The sequence below is a fragment of the Pistacia vera genome, unplaced genomic scaffold (genome assembly GCF_008641045.1).
Source record: "Pistacia vera cultivar Batoury unplaced genomic scaffold, PisVer_v2 Contig140, whole genome shotgun sequence".
Taxonomy (NCBI): domain Eukaryota; kingdom Viridiplantae; phylum Streptophyta; class Magnoliopsida; order Sapindales; family Anacardiaceae; genus Pistacia; species Pistacia vera.
In genome coordinates this window covers 1,354,337-1,372,174 of record NW_022195467.1, presented here as the reverse complement: position 1 = coordinate 1,372,174, position 17,838 = coordinate 1,354,337, and the positions used below count along the sequence as shown (strand labels likewise).

Sequence of the window (17,838 nt, the reverse complement as noted above, 5' to 3'; positions counted from 1 at the left end):
CGAACTTTCAAACAATATGACCAAGATTTAAATTTGAAATAATATGGATGAATTCATGACTTAGTTAGTCTTTAAGGAAGAACCAAGAATGAGCTTTAATGATGCAAGAAAGAATGAATAGACATGGCAACTACTTTTGCTCTTATCCCCTTGCCTAAACCAATGGAGTGTTTCACACTCAATTAATTAGGCATAAGCACATGCAAACGGAGCCTTCATTTTTGCATTGATTTGTATGAATCTGCCACAACGTACAATAATTTGTATGAACGCGTTTTGTTGGAAACTCGAAACACGTTATCCAATTGAACCAGCAACCATCAGTCCAATTGTATTAATCTGCAACTTGTAAAATTTGCTAGGAAGGACACCCAGGTTTCAACTTCTTTATGAATTTGATATTGAATTTGTAATGATCTTGGGATGTTATTTAATTTTGCTATTGAATTTTTAAATTATAATATTATGTTGAGCATGATGGATCGACAGGGTCGAGCCGGTTCAACCATTCAACCAGGGACCTGATCGTTTGATCAGGTCAAATATTGGTTCTAACCATCACCTAGTTGGACAAATTATTCTTGAGGAACTGGGTTAGGGCAATTATTTTTATTATTGTTTTGCCATCTTCAAAATATAAGATAAAAAATAAAAAAATAAGACAGAGCTGTTGACTTATAGCTTTGGAAAAATCTATTGTAGACCGAGACAGGAATGATCAAATATATCAGTCTTGTCAAGAATTGATATATGGGGATTTGATACTGTCAAAGTATGCTAAGAGAAGAGATAAACAAAAAATTTATGTATATTTTATATGTGTAAAACTGTACAATGCTAATTTATACACTTTTTGTAATTGTAAAATAGAAAACAATAAAAACAATTAAATGTAATAATTCAATCAATCACATAAATTATGGATTGATGAATTTGTGCATTCATATTTCGTCACTACCCTCAAGCTTGTGGTTTTAGGAATTTGTCATGTTTGTCCCGCTAAATTATGTTTTATTTAATATGGTTATCTCATTTTTGACTGTAAAAGACATGAAAGCCAGATACCTCGCGTTTCGAGTTTATAAAATGAATGGATATGCTTTAAGATTTTCAATATATGTATATATATTATGTGTGTGTTTTTCATGATGAACCAAGAGAATGTTTTATGAAAAGTGTATTGAAACAGGTTTTTAAGTTTTACAGATTTTTATACAGCACGTCTCAATCGCTCGAGTCTCATGGGTGCGTCAGAGCTTGTGGATAGGAAGGATTGGGGCATAGGAAGGGTCGGGGGGAGGTTGTGTCAATTTATTATGAATGGGATTGTTAAGCATGGTAGTCTTGTCTATAATGAAGTAATTATGTAGTTCCTGCTTCACCATCTAAATAACATTTTTCTATTGGCAATTTGAGTGTCATACAGGTAGCAAGATTTTAATTTAGCCTCATTTTCGAGTTTAATTACCTCCCTTAATGTTGTCTTTTATCTTCATGTGCTGCACTAAAATTAATTTCAGAAAAGACATAATTAATTTCTCTAATAGAGTTTTTCAATGCGCAAATAATGACCAAACGTGTTATTTGAGCTTCTAGCCTCGACACTTTAGTGTAATATTTAGCTTGCTATTCTCAATTCAACTGTTGAAGTTTTCTGATTAATGAATTAGATGAAAATGATAAATGTAAAAAGAGTTATCTCCTTGAAATTCTAATGCCAAAATGATTTGTTAAGATCTGTGTGAGAAATAACTTAAGAATGAAATATGAGCCTAAGAATGCAATCAGAAGATGTCAGAGGCCTAAAGTCATCCTTTGGTGAATTTTTTCTTGTTCAAGACCTACTCTGCAGGAACCTAAATCGACTCCATTTCCCAATCTTAACAGCAAAATGCCGCAATATAGACCACATATTATACGTTACATTCTAAAATACTGAAGACAATACAGATTATAGTTATTCTAATGCATATACTCTGGCCTCTACAGGTATAAATCTTTTAAGAGATTCATATTTTCTTCTAGTCCTTTGACCATATCTCTCTACTGGATTCATTGATTGGAAAGCTATTTTATTTTATAAAATTCAGTATGCTTAAGTAAAATCATTTACCAATTAAGTCTTGTGTAGAAATTATACTTAGTTCTACAGTTTAATTTAGTTCAATATTGTGCTTAAAGATTGGTAAACTTCTCTAGTTCTTTGTTCATATCTCTTATATTGGAATCCATTTGAGTAGAAAGCTATTTATTTCAGAAAATCTTTGTGCTTGTGGAAAATCATCGCAAATTAAGTCTTGTGAAAATTATATTTTATTCCTTTCCCATCATAAGCACGGCAAATCATTATGAGCTGTCTGATTATGAGCTGTCTTGATTATATTAAATGGCCGAAAGACCTTGACTAACTTGTGTGTGGGCTATAACTAAAATATTAAATGAGGATATTTCATTTTCGTATTGATTTGTTGAATCTGCCGCCACAACGGACGATAATTAAGGTGAGGCCTGAATCGATCTTGAGCCCATCGGCCATCACAGAACACGTAATCCATTGAACCAGCAACCATCAGTTCAATTGTCTTAATCTGCAACTTGTAAAATTTTGCTAGGAAGGACACCCAGGTTTCAACCTCTTTATGAATTTTGATATTGAATTTGTAATGATCTTGGGATTGTTATTTATTTGCTATTATTTTTAAATTATTAAGATTTGTTGAGCATGATGGACCGGCAGGGTCGAACCGGTTCAACCACTCAACCGGACCTGCTCGTTTGACCGGGTCAAATATTGGTTCTAACCATCACCTAGTTGGACAAATTACTCTTGGGGAACTGGGCTGGGGCAATTATTTTTATTATTATTTATAATAAAAATAAGACAAAGACTGTTGTCTTATAGCTTTGGAAAAATCTATTTTAGACCGAGATAAAGAATGATCAAATATAATCAGTCTAACTTGAACTTTCCTAGCTTGAAAGGTGTTTTATTGGTGAGTGGGGACGTCGAAGAGTTGCGGTAAACGACGACTCTCAAGTCTTCTTCTTCTTCCCAAGTTTCCTATTCTGTTGTATTATAAGTTATTGTCCTATATAATTATGCAATAAAGAAGGTACCGGTATATGTTAGAAAAAATATTAAAATGATCAGAAAAATGTGGGTGATTTGGGTGATGATGCTGTATGGTGGCCAACAACAAGCTCTAATGTAAAACCTGGTTGCCAAGAAAAGTGCGGGGATGTAGCGTTCCTTTTCCCTTCGGAATCGACAAACTATACTGCGCCAAAAACAAGAGTTTCTTGCTAAAATGCAACCGTAGTAAAACCCCGGCCACACTGATGTTTGGGAGAAACATTGCAACTCTCAATATTTCAATGAAGAGGCATCGTTGTTGCAAGCATTGACTCAGTATGCGCTGCTACAATGAATCCGGGTTATGCAGGAGACCCTTTTTGATCAAAGTATCACGCTGAGAAATGGCCCATTTAGGTTCTCAGACACCAGAAACAAGCTCACAGCTTTCGGCTGTGATACTCTGGCCGGAATGGGTGACTGGAGTGGGAGCTTTTGGAGTGCCTGTGGCTCCTTTTGCTCAGACAATCGGTCTGTCTCGAATATAACTGGAGATTCTTGTTCAGGCATTGGTTGTGCCAGACTCCACTTCCTAAAAGTCTCAACTCATAATAACTCTCGATACCATAGAAAATCACAAACAATGTTGGAAATTCAATAATGTTGATTACGCATTTTTAGCGGACGAGAGTTGTGTATTTCAGAGTTTCGACAATCTCTTGAACGACGTCACGAAGATGAAATCAAATATTACCATTGAATGGTAGCTAAAGAAGAGACTTGTAAGCTGGTAAAAAATCGTTCGATTATGCCTGTGATCGTGACTCGGTGTGTTTATTCCAAAAAGGCCAAGGTTACGTTGCTTATGTAAGGAAGGATTTAGGGGAAACCCTTATCTCCGAGGCTGTGAAGGTACGTAAAATTTATGTTAAAATTTTTTATATATAACAATTATACTTCCTGATCATAATTGGTTTACTGATTAGTCTTATGTAAATTAATAGACGTTAACGAGTGCGAAGAACCAGAAAATTACCCATGTGAAGGTACTTGCAAGAACACACTGGGGAATTACACATGCAGCTGTCCGCTTGGCATGCGAGGAGATGGTAAAGTCGGTTGTCAAGGATATCGTATACTTACAATTGCTGCTGGTAAAATTCTTTTACAAAGTTTCATGCGTTAATCAATTAGTTTATTATTACGAGGAATATTATATGAAATTATAATCCTCGATCTTGATATCTTCGTTAAAACTATTTTGTTTTAATGCACCAAAACGAAAATAAGATCTATTTATGATCTATATAGTCAAAAATATATGCAACCAGTTAGCAGTTTTCATTCCCGTGTTCTGAACCCCGGAGGGCGTGCGATTGCGATCGCACAGTTGACATCCTGTGACTGCAATCACGCGATGGGGGGTCAGGTGAGGGTGGGTGGCGGTCAATGAGGGTGGGGGTGAGTGGGAGGGGCTGGGGGCATAAAATGTCGCTAGAAGTAGCTGATGGTCAAGTTAGGCATTTTTAAAAAATGGACAGGGTAATTCGACTCGAAAAAGGCTCGGGGTCCAGGTCCAACCGGTTTAACCGATCAGGCCGGGCCGGGTTTCAGAATCTGTTTCATTCATTATTTATGGTCCTCCAATTACTACAAATTGATTTAATTATTGCATGCAGTTACCGGAGCAGCTATTTTCGTTGTGATTATTGGAGTTCTGGCTTTATTGCATTCAAACAAAGAAAAAGCGAGGAATTTCTTTGAAAATGGGGGTATGATATTGAAGAACCACGTGTAGGATCTTTAGTGAAGCGGAGCTAGCAAAAGCTACTAAAAATTATGATAATGGCCAGTTTCTTGGAGAAGGTGCTTATGGTTTTGTTTACAAAGGAGTTTTACCTGAAAAGACACAAGTTGCAGTCAAGAAGTCTAAAGAGGTGGACAAGACTTTTATAAATCAAGAATTTCAAAGGGAAATTGGGATTGTTTCACAAGATTACCATGAATATAGTCAAGCTCTTGGGTTTGTGTTTGGAGACTAAAGTGCCTATACTGGTATAGAGTTCATCTCTAATGGAACTTTGTCTCATCATATCCACGACAAACGGTCACGACTTCTAAAGACATGGAAGAGCCGTCTCAAGATTGCTGCAGAAATTGCGCTCGCACTTGACTACTTCCCATTCTTTAGCAAACCCACCAATAATTCATGGAGATGTCAAGTGCAGCTAATATCTCTTGGACGAAAACGGCACAACGAAAGTATCTGACTTCGGGACTTCAGTGTTAATATCGCCTGGGCAAAACCTCATGGTCTCAAAAGTGCAGGGCACTTTGGTTACTTAGATCCTGAATATCTAATGACTGGTATCTTAACAGAAAAAAGTGATGTTTATAGTTTTGGAGTCGTCCTTGTAGAACTTCTAATGGGATGAAGCCTGGCAGTTGTGTGTCATATGGGAGAACATTAGTGTGATTCAACACTTTCTGTCATCGTTAGAAAACAATAGTCTCATTCAGGTTTTAGGGTTTGAAGTATCTGATGATGATGTTGAAATGGAAGAGTAGAAGAAGTTTCTGAGCTTGCAAAGAGATGCTTGAGTAGTAGCGTCAAAAGGCCTAGTATGCAAGAAGTTGCTGAGGAGCTTGAAAGGCTGAAAAGGCTAAATTACAATTTTTCGGCGCAGCAGAATAGTGAAGAGACTGAAAAATTGTTAGGTGAATCGTCATTTTCAAATCTTGAGATTACTCAACAAGACACTCATAGCGTGAACTATCAGAAATTGAGAATTATAGTTATAGTATTTGACATTTAACTAATTTCATGTGTTAATTATAGTATTATATGCTTTTTTTTTTTTTTAATTGATCGTGGTGTTTGGGCTCGTTTGCGGTGTCTATTGAACGCCTTACAGCTTTAATGTCAGGCAAATCATAAATGCAAGAAGTGATCATTTGTGTGACTCAAATATAAGATCTTAAGTAACATACAGCTTGACATCCGGTCACAAGTCAGTGGTTATAATATATTATAAGTTTTCAATAGTTTGTTTAAAAATAGGCGAGGTCCATAACTCAAACTTTACTTGTATAATGCTATTTGGTTAACTGTTACTAGTAATCGCGATGAAGCACTTATATAGAAATTGAAATTATTTGTGAGATTTAATTTCCGTAACTTGATTATTTAGAAGAGTTCATTATCATGTTTGATTTGCTAAATACAAAAATTACTATTATTATTACCAGATCTTATATGTCTCTCTTTCAATAGGAAACATAAGACATATAGATAAAAGGTATCTTTTCTAAAAATGTGAAACTATATTGTTGTGGTAAAATGAAAAGTAATCTTGGGTGTCTACTGGAGCTTGTATCTGACCATAGTTTTAGTGTCATGAGGGATTAGTTTGAGGTGTGTAAATTAGCTCGAATACCCCTTATCATTAAAAAAATAAAAAATAAACTGTAATGATAGGAAGACCATAGTCACGGGAAATCAAGATTTGGGGTCACTGGACATGAACTTGAGGCATTGGACACTGGAGTCCATAAAACCGCTTGGGAAAACGTGGTAGAAAAATCGACAAAGGAAAAAGAATTTTTGGCTGCCCACAATGTTGCCCTTTAGTAAAAGAGGGAATATAACTTAGTGAGGAACATGACAAGCCTCCCTTTCATAGCATAAATGCCTCGGGTGGAAAACATTGAATAAAGGGGGAACAACCACCATAATATGGGGCTAGCAATAATGTTAAATCTTTGAGCGCAATTTTTGGGTTCAGGGAAACATCTATAATGGAACAACATTTGAGTTAAAAGTAGAAGGAAGAAGAAAGCTTATGGAGGAGGATGAATACGACAATTGGAAACATGGGTGACCAATGGAGCAATAGATGTTCAAGCTGTCAAATCCTTTGTTTTTATAGTATGGCTATATCATAGGGCACTGATCAAAATTTATATTTTGATTTTTTATATATGAATTATGAAATGCATCATGTATTCAATAAGAAAAATTTATATGAATAAATGATCATGTAATAGCCAAATTATTATGGTTAAGTAGACTTCAATTTATTAAATAAATGGCCAAGTCAAATGTTACAACAAATATGATTAAAATATATTTAATAAAAACGTGATTTATGTTATGTTATCTGATAATTACATCTTTACATAATGATTTAAAAATTGATTGAATTATGATACAAATGTTTAAATGAGTGATAACTTTGGGAGACAAGCCACTATGAAAATATAATTAAGTAAACAAGAGGTTATTTGACAACCATAAATGGGAATATTGACAAGTAATATGACCTAAAATTAAATATCTAGGTTATAATATTTGTTGGGGATAAAATATTAGGCCTAAAAATGAAGAGGTGAGACAAATATTTGGTGTTTTATCTAAGATATACAATTTTTGTCAAATTTAGAAAAAGGGCCCTATCAGACCCAAATACGAAGTTCGAGGTCGAAAATTTAAGTCATAAGTCATAGGCCACTTACGACTTCACTTTCAAGTTTAAATGATAACCCTATAACCTAATATATATATATATATGGATAAACCAATATTTGTCTCTCCCCCGAATTGAATACAAAACCTCTGAGTATAACTAATCTCACTAGCTAAAGAACTTTAAACCAATATTAGGTTATAGATCTCTCATTTGATCACAAGGAGAGAGATCTATAACCTAATATTTGAGGTTAATGCAAAATAACTTATATGCTTTCTTTAAGAATAAGTTGGTGGTTGGCTATATATCACTTTAATTAGATGGTCATATTTCTTTCAAATTGTTTCAATTTTCAAGGAAATTAATTAATAGAACATAATATAACCTATTTTACTCGTTGAAGGAAACTCCTTTTGGAAGAATGAAGAATAAAATCACTAATCTTGCTTCTTCCAGCATGTGTTGATGACTTCTTCAAGGAAATTAATTAATAGAAGAAAATTATTAATTTCACTTCTTCGGATATATCTCTTCAAGATTTTTATTGAGGAAAATTAATATAAAGTAATTATTTCGAGATGTTTCATTTCTTCATAATATATAGTTCACAGTATATATATATATATATATATATATGAAAATATTAAAGATAGACAAATAATCCTTATCGAAATGATTTAGTATAACAAATTCAAGTATCACGAACTTTCAAACAAATATGACCAATGATTTAAATTTGAAATAAATAATGTTACACATAATATATTATTTAAATCAATTAAAAAAATACTAATTTTATTGAAAAGCACAAACTTAGTAACTCCATTAGAAGGAGTTTGTTAGCAAAGCAATAAATAGCAGAAAACGACAAGTCGACTATCCAGACCACAAGTCTTCGACAATGCAGTACAAAAAAAATAGTACAGCAGGGGGCCCACTATTAGAAAATCCAAAGCCAATAAATAAGGCCCAATATGGCCCATCTAGAGAGCCTTATTGTCGGCAAGCAAAGCGAGAGATAAATCCCATGCACTGTGCCAATTTTACAGCCTGGATCACAAGATCTTGTTTGACCAAAAGTTTTTCAGTGAATCTAACGGATGCCGCTTGACTTTATCTGTGCCTCATCACAAACGGTGGGTCCCTATTCGAACCGTATGTCACGGTTCTCTACGCTGTCGTTTTGACGCTTAGCTGTCTCACTTTCGTTCTGGGTTAAGAGGTATTGGCAGTCCTCTTTCATCAATCAATCAATTCTTGTGAATTGCATAGAAAAAACTCTGAGAAAAAAACTTCATTTTTCAGTAATTAAAGGTGAAGCACTGCTACATTTATATTATTTTATAAATATCATTATGTGGTATATGTTATAATTATATAAATTTTATTATAATATTAAAAATTAAAAATAATTAAAAAGTTATGTAATTATAATATATATTATATCATGATATAAAGAAAATTAAGTAAAAAAAAGATATGTATATAAGTTTAACATTACTCTTAAGGTCAGACCTGCATCGATTCTTGTGAAATTGCATTGAAAAAACTCGAGAAAAAGACTTCATGTTTGTATTGATTTGTATGAACCTGCCACAAAAACGTACAAGAAGTAAAGGTGAGGCCTAAATCGATTCTTGTGAAACAGGAATGCTAGGCTTACCACCTAGCGACCGATTTAATATACTGACTCTGAGTTAAATTTTGGGATTTGGGTTGTTGGGTAGTGAGTCGGTATATAAAAATCGATATTTAGGTCGGTAAATACAGTATTACTGCTTGTGAAATTGCATAGAAAAAACTTGAGAAAAAGACTTTATTTTTGCATTGATTTGTATGAATCTGCCACAACGTACAATAATTAAAGGTGAGGCCTGAATCGATTCTTGTGAAATTGCATAGAAAAAACTTGAGAAAAAGACTTCATTTTTGCATTGATTTGTATGAATCTGCCACAACGTACAATAATTAAACGTACAATAATTTAATTGAACCAGCAACCATCAGTCCAATTGTCTTAATCTGCAACTTGTAAAATTTTGCTAGGAAGGACACCCAGGTTCCAACTTCTTTATGAATTTTGATATTGAATTTTTAATGATCTTGGGATTGTTATTTAATTAAGATTTATGTCGAGCATGATGGACCGGCAGGGTCGGGCCAGCTCAACCACTCAACCGGGGACCTGATCGTTTGATCGGGTCAAAATATTGGTTTTAACCATCACCTAGTTGGACAAATTATCCTTGAGGAACTGGGTTGGGGCAATTATTTTTATTATTGGTTCTCTACGCTGTCGTTTTGACGCTTAGCTGTCTCACTTTCGTTCTGGGTTAAGAGGTATTGGCAGTCTTCTTTCATCAATCAATCAATTCTTGTGAATTGTATAGAAAAAACTCTGAGAAAAAAACTTCATTTTTCAGTAATTAAACTTTGGAGTACAGCTGCACTTACTATTTTATAAACATCATCACTGGTATATGTTATAATTATATAAATTCTATTATAGTATTAAAAATAAAAAATTTGTGTGAAATATCATAATGAAAATTAGGTAAAAAAAATGATATAAGATTAACATTACTCTTAAACGTCAGACCTGCATCGATTCTTGTGAAATTGCATTGAAAAAACTCGAGAAAAAGACTTCATGTTTGCATTGATTTGTATGAACCTGCCACAAAAACGTACAAGAATTAAAGGTGAGGCCTAAATCGATTCTTGTGAAATTGCATAGAAAAAACTTGAGAAAAAGACTTCATTTTTGCATTGATTTGTATGAATCTGTCACAACGTACAATAATTAAACGTACAATAATTTGTATGAACGCGTTTTGTTGGAAACTCCAAACACGTTATCCAATTGAACCAGCAACCATCAGTCCAATTGTCTTAATCTGCAACTTGTAAAATTTTGCTAGGAAGGACACCCAGGTTCCAACTTCTTTATGAATTTTGATATTGAATTTTTAATGATCTTGGGATTGTTATTGAATTTTGCTATTGAATTTTTAAATTATTAAGATTTATGTTGAGCATGATGGACCGGCAGGGTCGGGCCAGCTCAACCACTCAACCGGAGACCTGATCGTTTGATCGGGTCAAAATATTGGTTCTAACCATCACCTAGTTGGACAAATTATCCTTGAGGAACTGGGTTGGGGCAATTATTTTTATTATTGTTTTGCCATATGATTAAAAAATAAAGAAAAATAAGACAAAGACTGTTGTCTTATAGCTTTGAAAAAATCTATTGTAGACCGAGATAAAGAATGATCAAATATAATCAGTCTAACTTGAACTGTCCTTGAAAGGACTGTTTATTGGTGAGTGGGGACGTCGAAGAGTTGCGGTAAAAGACTGACTCTCAAGTCTTCTTCTTCTTCCCAAGTTTCCTCTTCTGTTATATTATAAGTTATTGTCCTATATAATTATGCAATAAAAGATGGTACCGGTATATGTTAGAAAAAATATTAAAAATGATCAGAAAAATGTGGGTGATTTGGGTGATGATGCTGTTATGGTGGCCAACAACAAGCTCTAATGTAAAACCTGGTTGCCAAGAAAAGTGTGGGGATGTGAGCGTTCCTTTTCCCTTCGGAATCGACAAACTATACTGCGCCAAATACTAGAGTTTCTTGCTAATATGCAACCGTAGTAAAACCCCGGCCACACTGATGTTTAGAGAAAACATTGTAACTCTCAATATTTCAGTTGATGAGGGCATCGTTGTTGCAAGCATTGACTCAGCTATGCGCTGCTACAATGAATCCGGGTTAATGCAGGAGACCTTTTTTGATCAAAGTATCACTCTGTGAAGTGGCCCATTTAGGTTCTCAGACACCAGAAACAAGCTCACAGCTTTCGGCTGTGATACTCTGGCCGTAATGGGTGACTGGAATGAGAGCTTTTGGAGTGCCTGTGGCTCCTTTTGCTCAGACAATCGGTCTGTCTCTATGAATATAACTGGAGATTCTTGTTCAGGCATTGGTTGTTGCCAGACTCCACTTCCTAAAAGTCTCAACTCATTAATTATAATTCTCGACTCTGTAAGAAATCACAAACAATCTTGGCAATTCAATCGGTGTGATTACGCATTTTTAGCGGACGAGAGGTTTAATATTTCAGAGTTGAAACAATCTCTTGATCTTAAATCAGATAAGGTGATGAAATCAAATATTACCATTGAATGGGTAGCTAAAGAAGAGACCTGTGAAGTTGGTAAAAATTCGTCCGATTATGCCTGTGGTCGTGATGCTTGGTGTGTTTATTCCGAAAATGGCAAAGGATATCGTTGCTTATGCAAGGAAGGATTTAGGGGAAACCCCTATCTCCCAGAAGGCTGTGAAGGTACGTAAAATTTATGTTAAAATTTTTTATATATAAACAATTATACTTTCTGATCATAATTGGTTTACTGATTTGTCTTATGTAAAATTAATAGACGTTAACGAGTGCAAAAAACCAGAAAATTACCCATGTGAAGGTACTTGCAAGAACACACTGGGGAATTACACATGCAGCTGTCCGCTTGGCATGCGAGGAGATGGTAAAGTCGGTTGTCAAGGATATCGTATACCTACAATTGCTGCTGGTAATATTCTTTTACAAAGTTTCATGCAGTTAATCAATTAGTTTATTATGTTCGTTAAAACTTATTTTGTTTGTTAATGCACACAAAACGAAAATAAGATCTATTTATGGCCTATATATTAAAAAATATATGTAACTAGTTAACAGTTTTAATTCCCCTGTTCTGATCCCCGGAGGACGTGCAACTGCGATCGCACAACTGACATCCTGTGACTGCAATCACGCGATGGGGGGTCAGGTGAGGGTGGGTGGCGGTCAGATGAGGGCGGGGGGTGAGTGGGAGGGGGCTGGGGGCGTAAAAAAGTGGCTAGAAGTAGTTGATGGTCAAGTTAGGGATTTTTAAACCATGGACACGGTTAATTCAACTTGAAAAAGGCCCGGGGTCCAGGTCCTACCGGTTAAACCGGCCAGGCCGCACCGGGTTTCAGAACACTATTTCATTCATTATTTATGGTCCTCCAATTACTACAAATTGATTTAATTATTTGCATGCAGTTACCGGAGCAGCTATTTTCGTTGTGATTATTGGAGTTCTGGCTTTTATTGCATTCAAACAAAAGAAAAAGGAGAGGAATTTCTTTAAAAATGGGGGTATGATATTGAAGAACCAACGTGTGAGGATCTTTAGTGAAGCGGAGCTAGCAAAAGCTACTGAAAATTATGATAATAGCCAGTTTCTTGGAGAAGGTGGTTTTGGTTTTGTTTACAAAGGAGTTTTACCTGACAAGACACAAGTTGCAGTCAAGAAGTCTAAAGAGGTGGACAAGACTCAGATAAATCAAGAATTTCAAAGGGAAATTGGGATTGTTTCACAGATTAACCATAAGAATATAGTCAAGCTCTTGGGTTTGTGTTTGGAGACTAAAGTGCCTATACTGGTATACGAGTTCATCTCTAATGGAACTTTGTCTCATCATATCCATGACAAACGGTCACGACTTCTAAAGACATGGAAGAGCCGTCTCAAGATTGCTGCAGAAATTGCGCTCGCACTTGACTACTTCCATTCTTTAGCAAACCCACCAATAATTCATGGAGATGTCAAGTCAGCTAATATACTCTTGGATGAAAACGCCACAACGAAAGTATCTGACTTCGGGACTTCAGTGTTAATATCGCCTGGGCAAAACCTCATGGTCTCAAAAGTACAAGGCACTTTTGGTTACTTAGATCCTGAATATCTAATGACTGGTATCTTAACAGAAAAAAGTGATGTTTATAGTTTTGGAGTCGTCCTTGTAGAACTTTTAATGGGGATGAAGCCTGGCAGTTGTGTGTCATATGGGAAGAACATTAGTGTGATTCAACACTTTATGTCATCGTTAGAAAACAATAGTCTCATTCAGGTTTTAGGGTTTGAAGTATCTGATGATGATGCTGAAATGGAAGAGATAGAAGAAGTTGCTGAGCTTGCAAAGAGATGCTTGAGTAGTAGCGTCAAAAGGCCTAGTATGCAAGAAGTTGCTGAGGAGCTTGAAAGGCTGAAAAGGCTAAATTACAATTTTTCGGCGCAGCTGAATAGTGAAGAGACTGAAAAATTGTTAGGTGAATCGTCATTTTCAAATCTTAAGATTACTCAACAAGACACTCATAGCGTGAACCTATCAGAAATTGAGAATTATAGTTATAGTATTTGACATTTAACTAATTTCATGTGTAATAATTAATAGTATTATATGCTTTTTTTTTTTTTTTATTGATCGTGGTGTTTGGGCTCGTTTGCGGTGTCTATTGAACACCTTACAAGTTTAATAGGTCAGGTAAATCATAAATGTAATAAGTGATCATTTTATGTGACTCAAATATAATATCTTTAAGTAACCTGCAGTTTTGATATCCGGTCACAAGTCAAGTAATTATAATATTGTATGTTTTCAATAGTTTGTTTAAAAATAAGGCGAGGTCCATAACTCAAACTTTACTTGTATAATGCTATTTCGGCTTAACTCTTACTAGTATTCGCGGTGAAGCATTTATATAGAAATTGAAAGTATTTGTGAGATTTAATTTCCGTAACTTGATTATTTAGAAGAGTTCATTATCATGTTTTGAATTGCTAAATACAAAAATTACTATTAATTATTACCAGATCTTATATGTTCTCTTTCAATAGGAAACATATAGACATATAGACAAAGGTATCATTTTCCAAAAATATGAAACATATATTGTTGATGGGTAAAATGAAAAGTAATCTCGCGTGCTAATGGGGTATCTGCTAGAACTCTTATCTAACCAATTTTTAATTATTACCATAATATGGGGCTAGCACCTAGCAATAATGTTAATCTTTGAGCGTAATTTTTGGGTTCAGGGAAACATCCTATAATGGAACAACATTTGAGTTAAAAGCAGAAGAAAGAAGAAAGCTTGTGGAGGAGGATGAATACAGGATAATTGGAAACGTGGGTGACCAATGGAGCAATCGGACGTTCAAGCTGTCAAATCCTTTGTTTTATAAGGTTAGAGCATAGGGCACTGATCAAAATTTATATTTTGATTTTTTTATATATGAAATGCATCACGTATTCAATAAGAAAAATTTATATGAATAAATGTTCATGTAATAGCCGAACCATTATGGTTAAGTAGACTTCAATTTATTAAATAAATGGCCAAGTCAAATGTTACAACAAATATGATTCAAATATATTTAATAAAAACATGATTTATGTTATGTTATCTGATTATTAAATTTGTACATAATGATTTAAAGATTAATTGAATTATGATACAAATGTTTAAGTGAGCGATAACTTTGGGAGACACGCCACTATGAAAATGTAATCAAGTAGATAAGAGGTTATTTGACAACTATAAATGAGAATATTGACAAGTAATATGACCTAAAATTAAATATCTAGGTTATAATATTTGTTGGGGATAAAATATTAGGCCTAAAAATGAAGGGGTGAGACAAATATTTGATGTTTTACCTAAAATATAATAAATTTTGTCAAATTCAGTCAAACGGCCCTATCAAACCCAAATACGAAGTTCAAGGTTAAAAATTTAAGTAATAGGTCATAGGCCACTTACGACTTCACATTCAAGTTCGAACGATAACCCTATAACCTAATTTTTTTTTTTTTGGATAAACCAATAATCTTCTCTTCCGTGACTCGAATACAAAACCTCTGAGTATAACTAATCACATTGGTTAAATGACTTGTCATCTGATAATAAAGGGAGAGGTCTATAACCTAATATTTGAGGTTAATGCAAAATAACTTGTATGCTTTATTTATGGATAAGTTGGCGGTTGCTTATATATCACTTTAATTTTGATGGTCATATTTCTTTCAAATTGTTTCAATTTTCAAGGAAATTAATTAATAGAAAATAATATAACCTATTTTACTTGTTGAAGGAAACTCCTTCTGGAAGAATGAAGAATAAAATCAGTAATCTTACTTCTTCTAGCATGAGTTAACGACTTCTTCAAGGAAATTAATTAATAGAAAAAAAATTATTAATTTCACTTCTTCGGAAATATCTCTTCAAGATTTTCATTGAGGAAAATTAATATAAAGTAATTATTTCGAGATGTTTCATTTCTTTATCATATATAGTTCACAATATATATAATCCTTATCGAAATGATTTAGTATAACAAATTCAAGTATCAAGATTGAACTTTGAAATAAATATGATCAATGATTTAAATTTGAAATAAATATGGATGAATTCATTGACTTACTGTTAGACTCTAAGAAAGAACCAAGAATGAGCTTTAATGATGCAAGAAAGAATGAATACTTTTGCTCTCATCCTCTTTGCGTAAACCAATGGAGTGTTTCACACTCAATTAATTAGGCATAAGCACATGCAAATCCTCTGACATTTCTTCCCTTTAAATGATTGAGCAATGCCCCTATCTAATACAAATAATTTAACTCTTTTTAACAAATGATACATGGTTGGCTTAGAGAGATTGATTGTCAACTCTCCAACCCATCAACATAATAAATCTTTTGTTTAAATAACTCATCAACAAACATAAATAAATATATGGGTACGTATCCTTAAATTATTATAAAAACACTAACAAATTGGTCTTTTCATTTGTTGGTAAGTCATATCCAAGCTGGGAAGGATTTCATGGTTAAGGTATTTTTCTCGTTGCTTGAAATCTAAGTTGTCGAGTACGATAGAATTGACTACGTAATATCGATAATAGAAATAAGACAAATGGAGAGATGAACTTTGTAAACATATACCAATATCACAATTCATATTTTATTAAAGTTTGTAAAATGATAAAAATCGTACCAATCAAGTTTATAACTTACATGAATTTAAAGAATAGAATTGAAACTAAAGTGTATTTGAGTTTATAGTTAATACTTTGATTGTTGACTCTTAGGTGAACGCTTGTTATATAGAGTATACTTTCAATTTTTAAATTAAAGAAAGAAGAAGATATACTTGATTACAGTGTGAAAAATACAAATTTCAGTCTTCAATACTTAAAACATTTTAAGTCTTATAGGAAAAAAAAAAAAAAAAAGAGTTTTTAGATTTCCATAAAGTCCTAATTTAATTCATTCGAAATATTATGATCAACATACTTTTCAATTTTTTAATTTATTTACATAAGATTATTTTTAGAGTATTGGATTTTAACAATATAATATTGAACTTTTCGTTTCTATTTACTAAACAAGTTAATTAACAATATCCTCTTGTAAAGTTCAAGACCTCTGTTTTAAAATCCGACCCGGCTTGGCCAGTTCAATCAAACGGATCAAGAACTGGCCACTGAGTCGGGCTAGTCAAGGTGAAAAACCAGAAATAAGAGTTCACCTGTTTTGACCCACAGTTGAACCGGGGTTACTATAGTGAACCAACCGATTTTCTGCCAAAACCGGATTAACTCTTATTCCCTAATTCTAAATCTCTTTTACCATTTTCATTCAACAATTGAACCCTAACCTACATTTTCTCTCTTCCATTATCACTTTATTCAATCGACCACCGTTGTCGACAACACTATGGTTGTCGTTCGACGAAGTACCCATCTCATTTCATCTCACCACGTGTTCATTGCGTTTTTGGCTCTCTAATTTGGGTTTCATTCTCTATTAAAGTAAAGAAGAAGAAGAAGTAAGGAGGAGGGGAAGGAAGAAGTGGCCATCCGATTTGGACCTCGTTTGGCCAGATTGTGGTGGCCAAGGCCTTCTTGGCCGTCAAGTGAAGTAAAAGGGAAGGGAAGGAAGAAGAAAAAGAAGATGAGATGAAGAGAAAGAGGAAAGAAGAAGAAACAGAATAAGAGAGAACAAATTTATAGAAGAGAGAGTGGAAAGTGATAGAAGAAAGAAGAAAGTGACGAAGAGCAAGAGAAAATATATATATATAGAAGCTGCAAGGGTGTGTTTTCTTTATTTCAAACCTATAGGGATGGATGCGTAATTTTTAGGCGTGTATTTGCTGGATTTCAAGCTTGCAAGGACTGATGGAGAACTTTTTAGGGATGTGTTTGCTGCACAACGGTCAGACTGGTCAACCCGGGAACCAACCCCTTCTCCGTGTCAAGGAGCAGTCCGGTTTTTAAAACATGGTTCAAGACCCATGAAAGATTAAAACTATTAATTTACTGGAAAATTTTGTTCTATCAGAGTAATTTTTTTTCTGTCACAATGCGATTATAGTTGGTAAGAAGAAAAAAAAAAAACAAAAAACATTAGCTTCTTAATTAATATA

The 17,838-nt window shown here is 34.1% G+C and overlaps 1 protein-coding gene and 1 pseudogene across 1 annotated transcript; both read left to right on the top strand.

The window, feature by feature from the left end:
• Positions 1 to 3,477: 3,477 nt before the first annotated feature.
• Positions 3,478 to 5,889, top strand: LOC116123197 (annotated as a pseudogene).
• Positions 5,890 to 10,976: 5,087 nt separating this feature from the next.
• Positions 10,977 to 13,851, top strand: LOC116123075 (wall-associated receptor kinase 5-like). The gene is made up of 3 exons (XM_031408859.1): positions 10,977 to 11,892; positions 11,987 to 12,136; positions 12,631 to 13,851. Exons 1-3 carry the CDS (start codon positions 11,430 to 11,432, stop codon positions 13,770 to 13,772), a joined length of 1,755 nt encoding a protein of 584 aa, XP_031264719.1. The 5' UTR covers positions 10,977 to 11,429; the 3' UTR covers positions 13,773 to 13,851.
• The last annotated feature ends 3,987 nt before the right edge of the window (positions 13,852 to 17,838 follow it).